The following is an 18,934-nucleotide window of genomic DNA, read 5'->3' on the forward strand; positions in this document are numbered from 1 at the left end:
TAGATGATATTGTTTATTCTGTTACTGGGTGTAATATTCATCTTTATGCTGATGATACTATTTTGCACTGTAATGCTGATATTGTACATTCTGATAAATCCCTTCAGCACTGCTTTAGTGATTTACAAGTTGCACTCAATAACCATAAATTAGTTCTTAATGCAGATAAAACTAAATTCATGCTTTTCACCAGAGCCAAAACATGATTGATTATGATAATCTCATCATCTCTACTAATAATGGCACAAATATTGAAAGAGTCATAGAATACAAGTATCTTGGAATTTGTATAGATGAGAAGACAACTTTTTTAAAAATAGGTTTATAGGAATAAAACATGTTTTCCTCTGCATTGTAGAAGCACTTATTAGACGACTTTTCTATCAGTATTAGATTATGGTGACATTTTATACATGTATGCTTCAGCTGCAACTCTGAAGTCCTTGTCACTCTGCACTAAGATTCATCACTGATGATAATTATAATACTCATCATTGTGAGCCTTATGCTAAGGTTGAGTGACCCTCTCTCTCTGTAAGGCATGATAAACACTGGGTTTTATTTATTTATAAGGCTCTTACTGTTTTTTTACCCCCTTACATTATTTCACTGTTTTCTTTCAATGCTAGCCCTTATTAAACATGTCAGATGATTTGATTACGTTGCAGGTGCCAGCTGTTTTTACTGAAAATCCAGTTTTTTGCATTGTCTACCTGCAACCTGGAATAACATGCAGAACATTCTAAAAACTTACCTCATTTTTATCCTTAGGGCAATTAAAATTTTTAAATTCATCTTGTTTCACTTCCAGCTGCTCTTGTATTTAATTTTAATTGCTTTATTTATCCTAAGGTTTTTAATACCTTAGTATTTTTTACTAATTTGTTTTTTATTATCATTACTTTTACTTTTTTTATTTATCGACTTTCTTATCTGTGTATCTTATCTGTGTTTCTTGGTACCCAGGATGTGTTGTATGTGCTTTGCTGGCTATATTGTCAATGAGGTCTAAATAAAGATTGGGTGAATGAATGAATGGATGGATAGATGTATTGGTCTACACAATCCACAGCAAAAAAATAAACAAGATAGATAGGATAGGCCTACTATGTTTCATTTTTCGCACAATTTGAGCAATACCCTTAGTTCATTAGTAACACATTTGACAGGAACTGACAATGTCTTCCTGTCGATATGGGCGTTAAAAAGTTTTCTATAAACTCAGCAGTAAACCACACCTATATTTCCAATTATGGCAGTTGAGAAACAAACTGCTGTTGAAGGATTTCTTCCTCGTTGGGTAAAACTTTCAATTAATGTAACGTAATGTTAATGTCTTAATGTGCATGGCCAAAAAAAAAGAAATGTCTCCAATACAACGTGTTATGTATCTATTTACTTTAGCCATGTGGTGAGGAATCAAATTCTACTTGGGGTCCTTCCCTGAACAACCCCCGTCATAGTCCTGACGGGATTCCCGCGGTGGAGCCCCGCCTCCTTCTCTGGAAATACGAGTCTATTCTGAGGACCATGTACGTCCTGGATCAGCAGTCCTCAGGGGGCATCTCATACATGAAAGAGTTCCACGGAACAGGCAGTGCATCCATTTCTGTTTTTGGACTGTTTCAGACTACTTTCCATGAAGCTCAGCCGGGACTTCTCATCCTCAGCAGAGCCGTTCTGTAGACGGTGGGCTGCGTTTTGTCACACTCTCACTGGACTGGATCTGTTTAACAAAATCGAAATCGAATCGGAATTTCGCTATTCCTTCTCCTCCTGATATTGAATCAAACCTTATAGCCTAACTAGTGGAGACTTTACATCACTCAGGATGGATTCAGATCCGAACGTTAAATGCAAAATAGTGGTTGTTGGAGACAGTGAGTGTGGGAAAACCGCTCTGTTGAACGTTTTCGCTAAAGACTGCTTCCCTAAGGTAAGTCATGTGCCATATTAATGCCGCTGACATATCACAGAAATGACTGTAGGCTACATTTACTGTACTGTGTTCTCTGCAGGGCTACGTGCCCACAGTGTTTGAAAACTACACGGCAAGCTTTGACTTGGACATGCAGAGAGTCGAGCTGCGGCTATGGGACACTTCAGGTGAGGATACTCACACTGCTCAGTGCTAACTTACTGTGTATGGGATAGGAATGAATGGCACGGATTTCGGGCGACTCCCCATTCCTTTCCCAGAAATAACCACTGAACACATTTCAGCTAGGGAGGAAATGAAAGCAAGGAATGATAGAAAGTCAGAAATAAGATGTCTAATTGTGACAAAAATATGAGATTTACTAAAACTAAATAGTAAGACATTTTGATTGGTCTTGTAAGTATGACTTTGCCCTTCATCAATTTGATTTTCTTAAGTCAGAGTACTTTTTTTATTTGATATCCTTCTTAACGTTTCATTTATTTTTGTAAATTACTTTAAGATGTCATTAATGGGGGAAAATATATTGATTTTAAATCATTTCAAAGCACCCCTTTATTTTTTACAGCTAGTCACTGCTTCTAACATAATGAAATATTCAGGGAGACATTAGACTTGTCATTAAAATGATCTTTTATTTCCCAGCTTATGGGTTTATTAAGAGGTATCATGGTATTAGAATGGATTACAATGACTGGCACCTGGAAAAGTTTCTAATGTTCCACAGTACTGGCAGGATCTAACATGAACTGCCAGACGCATCAGAAGTCCCCAAAAAGTATTTTTGGCCACTGTCCCCACAACAGCTGGCAGTTGTCACCATGGAGCTGTTCAGGGATGTGGTAATGTGGGAACTGTGACGTTGTTTGTAGCAGTATTTTGTACCTAAGGATTTGCTGATATGATAATTTTATAGTTCAGTTATCTTGGCCAAAGTTACCTTGGCATATGATATAATCTCAAAGATTGGAAGTGAGTTCAAACATAATTCCACAGCACTGGAGTCACATCTCTAGTAAAGCCCCATTTCTTTAGATTATTGTAAATGTTCTGGAAAATGATTTTTTAATGGGAGTGGTGCTTATTATTGGTGTTAAACCACAGGTGCCGGAACAAATTTATTGACTTTTTATCTTTGAGCCCCAGCTGTCAATCATACACACAACATACACCAGCCCGCCCACTTTAAGGTTTGTAGGCTCAAGGAGCTTTTCTGATTAGTCTCTAAAGAATTTCAGTGATAAAAATATAATTACATTTGAAAAGAACTTGAACATGATTTTGAAAAAGAAAATAGATTTTTGTGATTTCAGTTGGACTGTAATTGTGTCTTATAATTGAAATTGTGATCATTCAAAAAAATGATTGAGAATTTTCCTTTAAGTTTTACAGCTCTTCTTTTGTACTTGAGCTGTATTGCAAACGTCTGGGGTGTCACATTACCTGCTGTTCTTACAGTGGCACTATCTGACCCTTGGGGCGTAGTTACGGAATACTACAGGGTACAGCTAAAGATGAAATACAAAGCAACAGGTTTAGCTTTAAAGTCACAGTAGGACATCGCAGAGAGGTTTATATTCCTTTGAGGCTGGATTGTATTATTACATACACATTGTAATCACAGCAGTAATTATTTTCCATCTTGTTACTGTCAATCAAGCAGCACATAGTTACAACTTAGAGGTGTTCAAGATGTGAGTGAATGAATCCTTATTACTGAATCCTCAAACCTTTGTACTGAATTGTATTGAATTATTATTGCCACTGACCTCATCAGTAGCTTTTTCATTGGAGAAGCCCCTCACTGGTGACTGAAAATGCCACTGACATAATGAGTCCATAAGGTTACTGAAAGACCATCAAATTCACAGAGAAAAATCATGATGTCATTACTCTGTTGTAGATAGGTGGTTCCTTAGCTATTAATCATATGAACATTGCTTATAAAGACCTAGATTTGTATCGAACCAAACAAACCAGTAACAGACGAGGTAAAGATAGCCCAGTATCTATGGAATGACATTCATGATGGACAATTCTGCATGTCATGATTGACGTCCAAAAATCACATCCAGAAATTAAAGTGATTTGGAATTTCCACCTCTGTTGCCTGGTGTAGTACATTTCTGGTTGATGTTACATTGTGCTGCAGGAAAAAAAGAGCCACACTTTTAGCCACACCACCCTGCAACATCCCCGCAGCCCCAATGCTGGCTGAGAATAAATAGGAAACCTTTTTTTTCTTTTTGCTATAGTCAGTATGACTGGATATATCTGGATTTCTGTGAACTCAGAGCAGTGTCTCAGCCAGATTCGGAGGAGGGCTGGGCAGCAAGAGGAGACATTTTAGTGATAGGGATTTAGGAGGGAACAAAAAGTTTGAGTGTAACGTAAGACAGTTCAGAGTTTCTCAGCTAAACTCTTTGAATGGTGGGTGAGCTGCCTGTTGTGAAGCAGGGGTGTAAGCTGTCATTTTCTCAACACTACAAGTTCCAGAGAAAAACTGACGCTGTGTGTCTGGAATGTAGGCGAAACCCTGGCTCTGGAATTTTGGATATAACTAACTAAGAGTCAGATTTCACTGTAGCCAACATATGAAATTCTCTCATCACCCACTCCCCTAGAATATACACACAGCTATCCAATGGCATGGAGTCACTGCTGTCTTTAAGCTGCTCTACAACAATTATATATCTGAACAAAGAAATGTTAGAATATAATACAAGGAATCCAAACATCTACTCTCTCCGATCACGTGTTGTTTTCCAAAGCTTCTATGATTCCACACTCCACGCTCAGATGTGTGGAGAGCTCAAGCAGTCCACAGCCTGCAGGTTATTTCCCTCCTGTAAATTTGCTGGGAGGTGTGGCTCAACCTGCTGGTACTGTACTATGCTTTTGGTTGCTTATATTATCTGAGCATTCACTCACCATCTGTTCCATTAATCATGCATTGTAATAATGATTGTATCCTTTATGTGACAAAGTGAGTGAGACCTCACCATTTGTCCCCATTACACTTTGCTGTATTTCTTAACATGTTTGTCATTTGTTTGTTTTTTTCAGTTTGTGGTATTGCATTATTATCCCAGGTCCTGGTTGTGTTTAGCATTATTTTGTTACATTTACATCTGCATTTATGGTTTAATCAAGACAGACAAGTATTGTATTGTATTGTATTGTCATCAGTGATGTCATGGGTTATGATATTTGTACTTATTTTGGTTTATGGCAAGGACTATACTGTGGATGATGTGCGCAAACCATGTTAACTAATACAAGTGATACTGTCATATACCATTTATTGGTATAAGGGAGAGGACACCCCTGCAAGAAATATGGTTCTGCCCAGTCAGATTGGAAGGCCTGCTTAAGGGGAGAGTTGTTGGTTTAGGGAGAGAGCAGGTGATCATGCCAAGGTTTGTAGTGTAGTGCAGTGTGATTTAATTTAATTTTCGTGGAGACACTTATGCTGCGTTCACATGGATCCAGGCAGACGAGAGACAGCACACCAGATATCACTTTAGTGGACAAGAGCAGGATGGTAAAATTAAGGTCAGGCCGGCAGAGAATACCGGCAATGGTAATGGTAAATGGCATTGCCATCAAATGTTAAAATATTAAAACTTTTTGCTGTTCTCTGTGATGGAATTTCTAACTGGATGTTACGTAGCTCCCTCACATAAGCATGGGCAGATCACCCATTTTTTTGTGTGACAATGAGAAGCTAATAATTTTGGTGCAACAACACCTGGAATAATACGATCAGAGCTTGAAATCCTACTGAAGATTTTGGGGAAGTTTTAGAGGGAATTTAATATTAATTTTAAGTTTGCAATAGAATATTTAGAGAAAGCTGCATTTTATAGCTACATGCATTACTAGAAATTTACATAAAATAATAGACACAGAATAATTTGATTTAATATATTTTATTCCACTCTTTGTAAACAATACAACATCACCATAACATATCGTCATGCATGTTTCATTTTCCGTCCTGCGATTTGTCGGATTGTTTGTTTTTCCTGTGCCGTCCAGGTGTTGTCCGTCTGCTGTCTATCATCTGCCTGAATCTATGTGAACGCAGCATTATTCTTGGTTACACAGGTAAGGTTGGGTATCGTCTGAATTTTATCGATTCCGGTTCTTATCAATTCCCAGTTTCAATTCCATTATGGTAAAAAAAAGAGGTCAGATGTTTAGATAACAAAATATCTTTAGTCTTTCAAGCATTTACTTTGACTTTAATTGTTTCACTAAAATGAGTAAATTCAAATTCTTTTTAAGTGAACATCATGCTTTTGTTTTGAGTACTTTCTGTCTCATTCCTCAATGATGTAGTGTGCTGTCACTGTAAAGGCCAATTCATGCTTTCTGTGTCCAGGGACAGCCATGGACTTGCACATGGACTGCGGATGCACACACAGTCCCATTCAAACTTTTTTCAGAGGCATCTGCAGACACAGACGCATTTCACATGTATGCGCTAGTAAACAGGGTTGCAGCATGATAACTTTCCAAAGTTGTCAAATCTAGTCTGTGACTATTACAAACCGCTGTGCAGTGTTTTTCTGATAAGCCTTTAAACGCAATAATCTGTCAGTGCAACCATGTTGGATCGTATTTTGTTGTCTCACCACCACTTTAAACAACACAACCCAGCCCTTTGTATTGTGATACACAGGACTGTTTTTAATCTGAAGGCAGCTGAGGAGTTCCTGTATGCTGCTGTCACTGACCACACTTTTGAGCATTTACCACAGTCCATCTTTCACTATTGTTGTGACGTTAGCCATGCATGCTCATATCTAAACAAACTGATGCTGTTGCGTTGATGCATGATGTAGACAGGTCCCGGTAACCGGTACCCGGTTCTTGGCATTTTGGATTTGGTTCTAATTTGGATCCGGTTTTCGGTTCTCAACCCTATTTATTGGTCTGAATAAAACAGAGTCTGCCCCCTATCACCTTCCTTGGTGCTTGGGTCAAGCTCCCTTGCACTCTGGATTAAAATATCCATCTGTAATGTAAGCAGCCAAATGAGAAATGAGCTCATGTTCCTCAACCTTTCTGGACCACAAGTATTTATGAAGTTACCTGCTACATGACAGAATCAGTCATTTGCCAGTGCCTTTCAAAATGGCCCATGAGAAAAAATATTCATTTGAGTATTCATATTATTTATATTAGGGCTGGGTGTTGAACTTCAACACTTAGGAAAACCTCATGTAGACACTTCTCTGATTTATGGCTACATTTTATTTTGGAAAGGTTCTTCACTAAACACTAATGTGTTGAGCAGTTTTGCATATTTTGTTAAAAGAAAAAAGGGTTCAAATATTGGTATATTCCTTTTTAATATTGACTATTACTTTTTATATTGAGTGAAGTATTGCTTTAGAACTTGAACTGAAATGTGGATGTTGTGTAGATTTTCCATGTCAACTTCCTGCCTTACTTGAAGGTTCTATATGTAAAATTGTGAAGCAATTTACATGTATTACTTGTTTTTTATTGCCAATGAGTGAACGGGTATTAATGTAACATAAAAAAAAATCCAACAGAAGTGATGTTTATGTGCGCTCCCGTATGCCTTGCCTTCTCCTACTAGTGTCAACAAACCAGCATAACGACACAACAACAAAAATGGTGCTATCCGACTAGAAACACCCTGCAGATATTAGCTCTCCATCTAATGAAGCAGCTAGCTGCCTCCGTCAACCACTATACATTTCAGGGTTAGGGTAAGAAACAAAACACCCCTAAATGACAAGTTGCCCCATCCTGAGCACACACAGCTAAAACATTTCCTTAACAAAGGAGCAGAAAACAAACTCCAGATACCAGAACATAGCAGAACATAGCTTACCCCTTTTGTTTTTCCTAAAGGTCATTTCACTGACTGGAAGAGAGAGATGCTTTGTAGAAACACGGTGCAAAACACAATGTTAGAGATCTTTTATGTAATTATGAGAAGTGTAAGTGAGGAAAAAGACATCAGACAACAGTTGAGATTATGTACATAAAAGTTGACAAATTTCCTCATTTGGAGGTGGTGGGTTGGGGGAATGGTGTAACCCAACAGTGGTGGACTTTGCCACAAGAGACCGCTGTTTGTTTCCTGTTTCCATCCTGTAAGTTGGGACAGTTTTTTAAAAACTGTAACTACGATTGTCCCCTAACCATAGGTTTTGTGCCTAAACCTAACCAGACCTTAACCACAGCGTTGTCACATTATAAAACATAATTATTTTTTCACAGTGATCTGTAATGGTTTTCGTAAACACAGATAAATTATTTTGTCTGGCCAATTACTGCTGATAAGGGCGATTAGAAAACGCTCCTATGTGTCATTTTGGAGTCACATGGTCAAACCAAGAACGGTACCAGCCGACACTTGGTACGCCCAAACCAATTATCCACCCCAAACTCGTCCCTAACGGGATTATCATCGTTTATCATGCCTCTTTGCTTCTAATAGTCAGTATCCATGTGACCACAGAGGTCGCCTTTTAAGCTTTTGAACAAACAACTAATGGTGTCATTTTGTGATGAGGACAGTCTCTCAGTACTCAACAGAAGGAAATGTTAGTGATCAGACTCATTAAAGTGACAATACTGAATAAATGTAAGGTATAATTCGATTGCATATTTGAGTTGCTACATTTAGAGTTACCTTAATGGTTTCTACTTCTTGTTTTCAACCAGTTCACAACACTGTTTCATTAGTCTAAGGATGAGATCTATGAGAAATAACACTTCCCATTTGATATAAAAGTGTCAAAAAAAGTCCCTCCTTTGCTCCCTTGGTTCCCTTTCAGTCAGATTCTGCATTGTAATCTGGATTCTCCCACAAACATCCCATGGAAAACCCCTCATACCACAGCTCCTGAAGGGTGGCAGAGCCATTTTCAAGGCACTGTGGTAAAGGCTATGAAAATAAGGGCCTCTGCTCTGTTTGTTTAACATAAGAAACCTGACTTAACAGATGTGAAAAAATTTCATCACTGTTTACATCTTGCCCATGTGGATCTGTTCATGGAAAAATGTGTAGGGTTGGGGTATCCGATTTCAGCATGTTAAAGAACTCTTGCATGTGGAAAAGGGGCCTCAGGGTACTGATTTGACTCTAGAGGATTCTCACTCACTTTAATTTGTGTGTAGGTGAAGTAGATTGATAATATAAAGAGACCTCTGGGGTCATTTGCATTGTAGTCTCTGAGCTGGTCCAGAGTGGACCATCTGGATTCCATCTGTGAATCCAAACATCTTGGTTTGAATAGGTTATGAAGTCACTTTGAGAGGTACTAGATCAGGTTCTGAGTGATTTTTATGATTTCCAGTAAAGCCATGAAATAGCATAGAAGCATTCTATATTCTTTTTTTGTTCGATGAAGAGGCCACTTGGCAAGATGTCTTCACCAAATGACTCAACCCTTCTCTTCAGAAATAAGCTACTGTCTTCCTGCAGCCAAGCCTGTGTGAAATAAATCATTAGAAAAGGCACATTTTTGAGACAAAACTTTATGTGTTCTCTGCTAAAAAAAAAAAAAGTATTTGAAATATATAAAATAGCTTAATTGTCTTGTCACATGTTGTGCCTGTCTATGTCGTGTGTATAAAGCCTGTGTACAGTAAAGTGAAGTACAGTAAATAATTAAGGTGCTGAGTCCAAATATTGGATGTTCTTTTATGATTTATAGGCTCACAGAAGTCATTGTAGCTGTACTCAAGAATCTGTTCTAAATGATGTTAAGCCACACTTTACTGACTCATAGACCATCTCAGTCTGGGAAGTCAAGTTTTCTCCATATTTCTGAGGGACTATACAGACTTCCAGAAAGGTTTCTTTACCCATGAATCATGCTACATGATCCAATAAGATCCTAGATCTTACCAGCTTTAGTAACCTGATGCCCTGCAGCATTCCATTGCATCTATCCATCACTCTGTTAGTAGAGGTATTCAGGTCATTGGGCTGTGTACCAAGTTGCTTGTTTGCTCATTCATGATATCACAAATGGAATTATACAGTGTCTTGCAGACTCCTGCTGGAAAAATGCCTGGGAGGATTCAGTGCTGGATTCTCTGCTGGAATGTACACCGCTGTAATACTAGCCATGCTTTGGAATAACAAAGACACTGTCATCATTGTGGAGCAAAGAAAAGATTTTTTCCCTGGAGGACTATGCTAGGACCAGTCTGATTTATGCAGCTGAGTGGAGACAGCACTATGACTCAGCTCCTACTTATACATAATGAATACATGTGGTAGCCACTTCACTTTTATTTTCACTTTAGGTCATTTTTTCTGGGATGTGTGTTGATGCAGCTGTGTTCATAGTCGTGTGGGTCTGATGTACCTTTTATATCTTGGGTTTGTAAAGTAATTTTTAGTCACACTTGCAGTGTGCGTGCAGGGTTGGCTGTGTTAGTCTGTTATTCTGTTGGTTGGTCTATCAATTTGGTTCAGAGTGAAATATCATAACAACTATTGGATGAATGGCCATGTAGGTTTGTAAGGACATTTGTTGTCCCTAGAGAATGAATCCTAATGACTTTGGTGGCTTTTCTAACTTATACTGTCACCAGCAGGTCAAAGTTCTCAACAATTACTCGATGGATTGGCACAAAGTTTGGTGCAGACATTCGCGTATGTAATGACTATGGTGATTCCTTGGTTTTTCAATGCCAAGGATGGCGGCAGCATCATCAGGTCAAAATTTCCATTTGTCCAATATTTTGGTTTATGACCAAACACCAGCAGAACTAATGGATTTCCCAACTTTGCTTTCTGATAACTGCTAATTTGTATGTCCATGTGTTAATACACTAAACTAAGATGCTGACCATAGTCAACATACCTGATAAGGACAGTATGTTAACATTGTCATTGTTAGCATTTTAGCATGACAAACAAGCACCATTGTAACTTTAACATGACTGACAAAAACAAAAAATCCACTCACAGCTAGTTTGTATCAAGTGTATTTGTTGCTTTCCACAGGGAGAGTCAATGCTCCACTGTCACATCTCCACCACCAGTGATCATGGATGCTTTAAGGAGGGTGTTGAAAAATGTTGAAAATTTTTAGATATACAGCATATCCTCATCCTTTCTGTTGTTGTTGCACTTCTGTGGGCTGGGAGGAACAGCATTTAGTTTTTTTGTGTATGCAAATACACAAGAAAATTACAATAAGCTAAATCTTGAATCTTTGGTACAAATATTTTATATGGCACTCTAAATTAGCTGTTTTTCAGTTTTCACCTAAGAGCCTCTGTTTTGAACCAAATAATGGTATTTTATTAAATCTGTCATAGCCCACTCTCTGGGGATGTGCAGAAAATCTTTTTATCATGTCTGGCAGTATATTCTTAATCCTTAGCACCTGACTAACAAGTTTTGCATTAAATATAGCAGCTTGTATTGAGTCACAAAGCTCTTTCCACTAATAGCATTTCTTTGCCCTTCAACATTTATAAATCAATTCAGAAATCATATAAAAAGACGCTACTTATAACTTCAGCTCTTGTCTAATAATCATAATAATCATCATGTTTAAACTTAAATTTCAGTATCAATAGTAATCCAGTGATTGTTGTCTGCACATCCATGGTTACAGTGTAAACAGGAACTGCATGTAGCTAATGTAATATGTAATGGTAAAGATTAGCCAAAATATAAAGATTGAGAAAAAGGGTTTATTATAAAGCCCATTGCTAATTGACTCACTCCATAGCAACATACTGTAAGTATAATGAGGCATGAACTGTAGTACTAAAATTCAAAACGTATTAATCCCAAAAAGTGAAATAAAAAGAGATAAACACAGGAGTAATAACATGGTTGTTCTATGCAGTTGTTCTGACAGAAGCTGCTCTACACTGACTTTTGAAACACATAACGAAGTTGCTTTAAAGCTACTTTATGTCTCTGAAGCACTACTTAAGTAGAACAACTGACCTGTAATGTTCTTTTAATGAAGGTTCTTCCTACTATGACAATGTGCGGCCTCTCTCCTACCCTGATGCTGATGCAGTCCTCATCTGCTTTGACATCAGCAGACCAGAAACATTAGACAACGTTCTCAAGAAGGTGAGTGTAAAGAATGTCCTTCCCTGTAGAAAGTGGAGATTCTTCCACTGATTCTTCCATTGTTCCACTGCCTTGTGGGCTCCCCCAGGGGTTCTATCCTATATTTATATACTTTCCCAATGTTCTTAATAGTTTCTAGAGTAGTCAGCTAAATGATAAAAGTAACCAGTATGGGGCAGATCAATGAAAATCACAGATCAATGATAACAGTCTCCTGCTCTTTGTTCCTTCCAGTGGAGAGCAGAGATTGAAGAGTTCTGTCCCAACACCAAGATGCTGCTGGTGGGGTGCAAGTCAGACCTCCGGACAGACCTCTTCACCAGGACCCACAATAGACAAACTCCAGTATCGTATGATCAGGTGGGTGAATGTGTCTGATAGTCTTGTTCATTTCATTGCTAGGATCAGGAGGTTTTGGGATAATATCAGTTCTTTTTTTTAATCTGGTTCTATTTAATGGAACCTGGTTCATAACAAATTATAGTGTTGATTATTACTAATGTAACACTGTGTGAAAAACATAAACTATTCATCAAGATCATCATTTTACATCCTTAAAGGGAGGTCTACCATTTTATGTGGTTGGTGTTATGATTTGGAGAGGAAAATTTTACAGCCAGTTGTTGATTGTTCTCTGAGGAACAAAGATGTAGCACATGAACACATCTTAATGGATCTGTGTTTTGATTGGCTGTGGAGACTTAGTGAGTGGAGCAAGGAAGGCTATGACATTATGTTCTCTAATTCAGGAACACTTGTTGTAATGTCCATCCATAAATGTCCATCTGTTGTGTTCAGTTCATTAGAGTGTCTTTCAAAAAGGGCTTCTGATTTCTTTCACTTTCCTTTCATTACTCTTTAGTGAACAGACTAAAGAGTAAAGAAAGGCTGTGGTGAACAGGTGGTCTTAAACTGCTTGCAGGTGTGTCCAGAGAATCTCAGATAGTTTGCTTACCGACCTCAACCAGAAGTTTGTGAAGAACTTTGTGTAGCCATCAACTCTCTAGTTTAGGAAATTCAGTGACTCCAGTATTACAATCATTTACACATACAGAGGAGGTGGAACAACTTCTCTCATTTAAATGTAAATGTATTAACACAACTCAATATAGTATACATAGGCTATATGATAAAGTAATAACGTGATGAATACTGATGTGGAGTATAGGCAAGAATATTAGTGTAGAATAAGTAACCAGAAAAAAAACGTTTCTTTCACAATCACTAATAAGGATTACAAGGTGGAATATTTAAAAAATGTCAATGAATGAACTTTGAGTTGGAGAGAACATTACACTGAATAAAGCTAATAGTTAAATGTAATGGCTGGCGGTTTGAAGGATTTGCCTACCATCTCAGAGGTGAACCCTATGCTATAAAACAGGGGTCAGCAATTAGGTTCAACCATGGGCCAGTCTTTTCAAAATTTTTCATATGTTGTTTTTCTTTTAATTCTTTTAATTCATTTAAGACTAAATTATATTTATACCAATGTTAAGGATTGTATCTAAGGGGGAGAAATGGCTGTTCGACTGCCAACCATTTTTGTTTGGGATGAACAAATCTGTTATGGTCGCAGAGGCTAAAGTTTTGGAATTAAAACTATGTTAGAATTCACACATTAAACTTTAATTTCCGGTAAGTTTATTAGACTTAATTTCAGCACCATGCATTGTCCAAATTATATTGCGCAACTATAGGTTTAATGTCTCTCTTCATGTAATAGATGTAACAAGTATATATTACAATAATTGGGATTTACAGGAACCTTGTGTTATTTTGTTATCTACTGTAGATTTGTGAAACATTATGTAAGGTTTATGATATAAACTATGAAAGTCAAAGCTTTCATCAGGGGGCCAAATAATTTTTTTCTGCAGGGCCGGATTTGGGCCATTATTTGCATACCACTGCTATAAAACCTAGAATGCAACTATGCATTCAACTATGTAGGCAATACTACATGAGTGAAATATTAGTGCAGCGATACATTTACCAGAGGGCAACTGACATGGACATACATTTTCATGAATATTGGACATTACATGTAGGAGATAACTATCACACCCTGTGTCCACCATGTGGTGCTAGAGAATACTAATTATACGTCATTTTGCTGTATGTCATATGTAGACCACACATATGGGGGGGTTGGAGGGGACAGAATAACAACAATCATAACAATAACAATAACAGCAGCAATAGCCGGGAAAGGACACCAACAGGACCGCGAAAGCTTGGTCTGCATCCCAGAGTTTCCTACAAGATGAAAAAGCACAAAAAACTCCAGGGAAGAAGCCAAGTTAGTAACATGCATTGACAGTACATGAATGCATACAGATGGAGAGGGGGAGGAGGAGGAGAGAGGAGCTCAGTGCATCATGGGAAGTCCCCCGGCAGTCTAGGCCTATAGCAGCATAACTAAGGGCTGATCCAAGGTGAGCCTGGCTGGCCCTAAGTATAAGCTTTATCAAAAAGGAAAGTTTTAAGCCTACTCTTAAACGTAGAGGGGGTGTCTGCCCCCCGGACCGAATCTGGAAGATGGTTCCACAGGAGAGGAGCCTAATAGCTGAAGGCTCTGCTTCCCGTTCTACTTTTGAAGACTGTAGGAGCAGTCCCCAGCACCTCAAAAATGCTAAATGTAATTAGGGGGCACTATAGATCCAAAAAGCCATGCCCAAGCCCAATTGTGATACTAATTGAAATATTTACTAGTTCAAGCATAGCTGCAAAGTTTCATGAGTTTTCCCGCATCCTAAAGGCCTCAAACGTGTGTTCGTACAATGAAAATTGATTGAAAGAAGAAATCCATTGTAACAATGTAAAGCCTTGTTAGAACAACTTCTTATTAATGCTCCAAACATGTTTTCAGTATAAACACTTAACAAAATATTTTGAAATGCAGAGTATAAATGTGACATACTATTATTCCTGTTCATGTCTCCTTTAACAGGGTTCCAACACAGCCAAGCAGCTGAGCGCCCCCTACCTGGAGTGCTCCTCCCTGCAGTCTGAGAACAGCATCAGAGACATTTTCCATGTGGCCACGCTGGCCTGCGTCAGCAAAAACAACAAGAACATGAAGAGGAGGAAGTCCTCCAGAGCCACCAAGAGGATGTCTCACAGTGGAAGGGACATGTCCACTGTGGTAACAACACACTATCAGCAGACCAAAGATAAAAGCTGTACTGTCATGTAAACATAAATGCACACTACAGAGGACAGTGCTGGATGGCAAACAACTGAAATGGTTTTCTCAGCTGATGAAGATTTTTTTTTCTCTCAACTCAAAACCAAGAGCGCAGTGTTCTGGAGTGTCTATGGGCTGGGCTTTATTTAAAAATGAGGCAGATGTGAAGACTGATTTGATGCTTTGGAGAAAAATTGTGCCGAGCAGACTTTATGTACACATTTGGCTGACAGAATACAATCTGGGGTGTGCATGACAGATAAATGATGGGCTCAGAACCAACACAGTACATATTATATGTACAATACACCATCACTTTCAACTACAGCTAGCTGACAGAACAAAAGGAAAAGATAAAGTGTGTTAGTAAGATGTTACAATTATTACAGTTACAATATTTACAGTTTCATTCAACACTTTTATCCAAAGCAACGTACATCTGAGAGCTCATACAACACAAGCAGGGATCTTCTCTCCTGATCTATTCAGGAGAGAACACGAGTAAGTGCCATAACGCTAAGATTGAGTCTGATAGGACATAGGTGCCAACAGGCAGTGCACAGAGGCAATGCATTCTTCTTTCAATTCTTTCTTCAGTCCATCAAGTGCAGAATTGTTCGCGAAGGGCTGGGTCTTTTGTCTCTTCTTAAAGATTGGGAGGAACTCTGCGGATCGAACAGAGTTTGGTAACTTGTTCCACCACCAGGGAACTACAAAAGAGCTAGTAACTTAGGGCCCTGTTGTGGTGGTGGTACCAGGCACCTTTCATTGGCAGAGCGTAGTGAGCAGGAGGGAGTGTAGATCTGAATGAGGGAATTCAGGTATGTGGGAGCTGTTTTACTTGCCGTTTTGTAAGTGAGTGTCAGAGTTTTGAATTTGATGCGGGCAGCAACTGGGAGCCAGTGGAGGGATATGAACAGTGGGGTGACACATGCTGTTTTGGGCTGGTTGAAGACCAGATGTGCCACCACGTTCTGGATCATCTGCATTTTCATCCTTATCAAGCCACTCAGAGAATCCTCAAGCCCCTGTGGATGAGGACATCTTCTCTTATAGATCTTTCAGGTTAACTTGGCCTCACATAGTACAATAGGAGGTTAATTTTTTTAACCTTTATTTATTCATAGGAGTTTTTCTGAGAGCAGTGCTCTCTTTTTCAAGGAAGCCCTGATCACATTCACACAGTTACATATTCATACCTGGAAGCTGCCCAATACAACCACAGTCTGATCTGCTGGCCACTGAGCAGCTCCACTGGAGCAGTTAGGGTTAGGGGCCTTACTTAAGGGCACCTCAGTGGTGGTAATGAGGGAGGGGCAAGAGCTGCTTTTTCACTTTCCACAAGCTCACTTCTATAACCTTTAGGCCACCACTAAGATGTTATGTTTTTCCACCTACTTACTTTTATACCTCGTATTCATAAGTGTTCTGATTTCATTATGCAGATCACATGTTGGAGGTGGAGATGGGGTGTTGGATCTTGGGACAGTTATTGACAGCAAATAGTGTTCATTCTAGTGTTAGGCATCCTCGTAAGAAAGTAGAATAATGGGCCTCATGCAAGAACATTTTCATATTCTTATCCCAAAACTCTGACTTTTTTTCTGTAAGGTTTGCGTGAGTGTTTCAAATCAGATTTAGCAAACACTCTTAAGTGCACAAACTTCGTAAATGCTTGTTTCAGCCTGATGAATGTCACCTGTTTATGAGGAGGTGAACATTTGTGATATTCAACCATTAACTTAATCAACGCCCCTAAAATTGGCAAATAAGGCTCCGTTTGTGAATAATGTTCCCAAAGAGTAAAAAGGAGAATTTCACACCACAGAACTTCAAGTCCTGCTATCAGAGCTCAGCAAACAGACACATAACAAATTTCTGAGTTTCAGTAGGGGACCCGAAACAATAAGAAAACATGAATCCAGCTGCCAACAACATGTCATCAGAGCAGCTCTGCACTTTGATAGAAATAAAGAGGGAATGATTTGACGTGAAGGTAGATGCTAAAAACCACCTTTCTACAGCATAGTGCTCCATGATTAATATGAGGCGGTCATGTGATAGTCACAAAGATATTAGAGGAGAGAATATTATAGACTACAATAGGTGATGTTACACTGTTGCTGCAACACTACTTGATACTGGACAGAGAGTGGCAGAGAGACAATGTCTGTCAGAGTGAGAACTTTAGCAACTACTGAAATGCAGAAGGTGCTGTGTAAAATAAAAATAATAATAATAATAATGATGGCCAATAAAAATCAGCCAATCTAAAAAAAATCTCTCATTAAATTGGCAGCCATGGTGATAATATGGTGAACAGAATATGAATTAAGTTTGTTTGTTACATATTTCATTGTAGTTGATTTCCATATCATATTTAAACTCTAAATTCATTCAGTCTAAGACATTATAATTCTAAGTCAAACACGTGCTTCCTCACTTGTGAAGAAAGGCAGACTGTTCAGGACTCATACCACAGGTCTGGACCACTTACCTAAGAGAGAATTTTAAGTGTGATAAAGTTGATGAATGCCACAACTTTTCTTAAATCACTCTTAAGAACAAATCTGTTCGTACAAGTGGTTCTTGCATGAGGCCCAGTGTCTTTATTTTCTCTTAAAAGTCTTTCGATGATTGTGGTTCTATGATGACTGTTTTATTTCAGTTTGATTGAATTGGTTTTATGTTTTTGCATCGGGGTGTGGTATGGTAACCCCCCCCAGAAATTGACTTATTAATGTTTTCTCACAGCACCATATTCAGCAGAGGTGCAAAGACACCACTGGAGTACACTTTGGTCAACTAGTTATATATAATCATAGTGTCTAGATGAAACCAGTGAAAATGTGGATTAAATATGAAGTGTGGAACTGATGACCTTTTTTAGCTTAATAGCTTCATTATCTGCAGCTTAACATTTTACCCTTTCTCTGTCATTTGTGTATTTTTTATAATATGTTTGGGAGCCAAACCTTTCAGTGTCACACAGGGGTGAGTATAAGATCAGACCTTCAATGGGGCTCAGCCCCTAATGAGAATGTGACATGCATACAGCACACCAAAAAAACGAAAAGTGATGAAAAATTAGGTATGATAGTAAAAAAGCAAATTATATAGCAATTGGTCTGTTAAAATGAACATACAAATGAACAAATTTAACATATTGATGTACTATCTTAAATGTAAGGAATACAAAGTAAAAACCATGACATAACAGGGCAAATGTCAGCCATTCTTAACATTTCATCTGTTATTTTTTAATTGCAAAAATGGCTCCCACTTAAAACCTAAAACATTATAAATAAATATGAAACATAAGAAGTGCGGTGACAGTCACTTATATTAAACAGCTGTTTGGCATTGATAGACCTGAACCCATTGGCTTTATCGGTTATCTACACAATAATGTTGTGGAGTTTGGTCCTCTACAACTTTGATGCCTGCTGGAGGAACAGCTTTAAAGGAGAAGAGAAAAAAATTGTGTAACCGCTTTAAAGAACTCACTGTTACTGATGCTGGGAACCAACCTAATAAAATATTAACCGATGGTATGAAGATTTTATTTTACATTTCATTTGATGTAATAACACAGTTACAGAGAGGTTACTGTATAAATTATCACTCAATATATATACTTTGAGTCATGTTAACTTGACTTGTCACTGCAGACAATATATACAGTACAGACAGTAATTGTTTG

General features: G+C 38.3%; 1 protein-coding gene across 1 annotated transcript; it reads left to right on the forward strand.

Annotated features, from left to right (window-relative positions):
- The first annotated feature begins 1,488 nt into the window (after positions 1-1,488).
- Positions 1,489-18,781, forward strand: LOC137193251 (rho-related GTP-binding protein RhoE-like). Its single transcript, XM_067604571.1, has 5 exons — positions 1,489-1,936; positions 2,019-2,106; positions 11,932-12,041; positions 12,276-12,401; positions 14,995-18,781. Exons 1-5 carry the CDS (start codon positions 1,832-1,834, stop codon positions 15,238-15,240), a joined length of 675 nt encoding a protein of 224 aa, XP_067460672.1. The 5' UTR covers positions 1,489-1,831; the 3' UTR covers positions 15,241-18,781.
- The last annotated feature ends 153 nt before the right edge of the window (positions 18,782-18,934 follow it).

The sequence above is a fragment of the Thunnus thynnus genome, chromosome 11 (assembly GCF_963924715.1).
Source record: "Thunnus thynnus chromosome 11, fThuThy2.1, whole genome shotgun sequence".
In the NCBI taxonomy this organism is placed as follows: domain Eukaryota; kingdom Metazoa; phylum Chordata; class Actinopteri; order Scombriformes; family Scombridae; genus Thunnus; species Thunnus thynnus.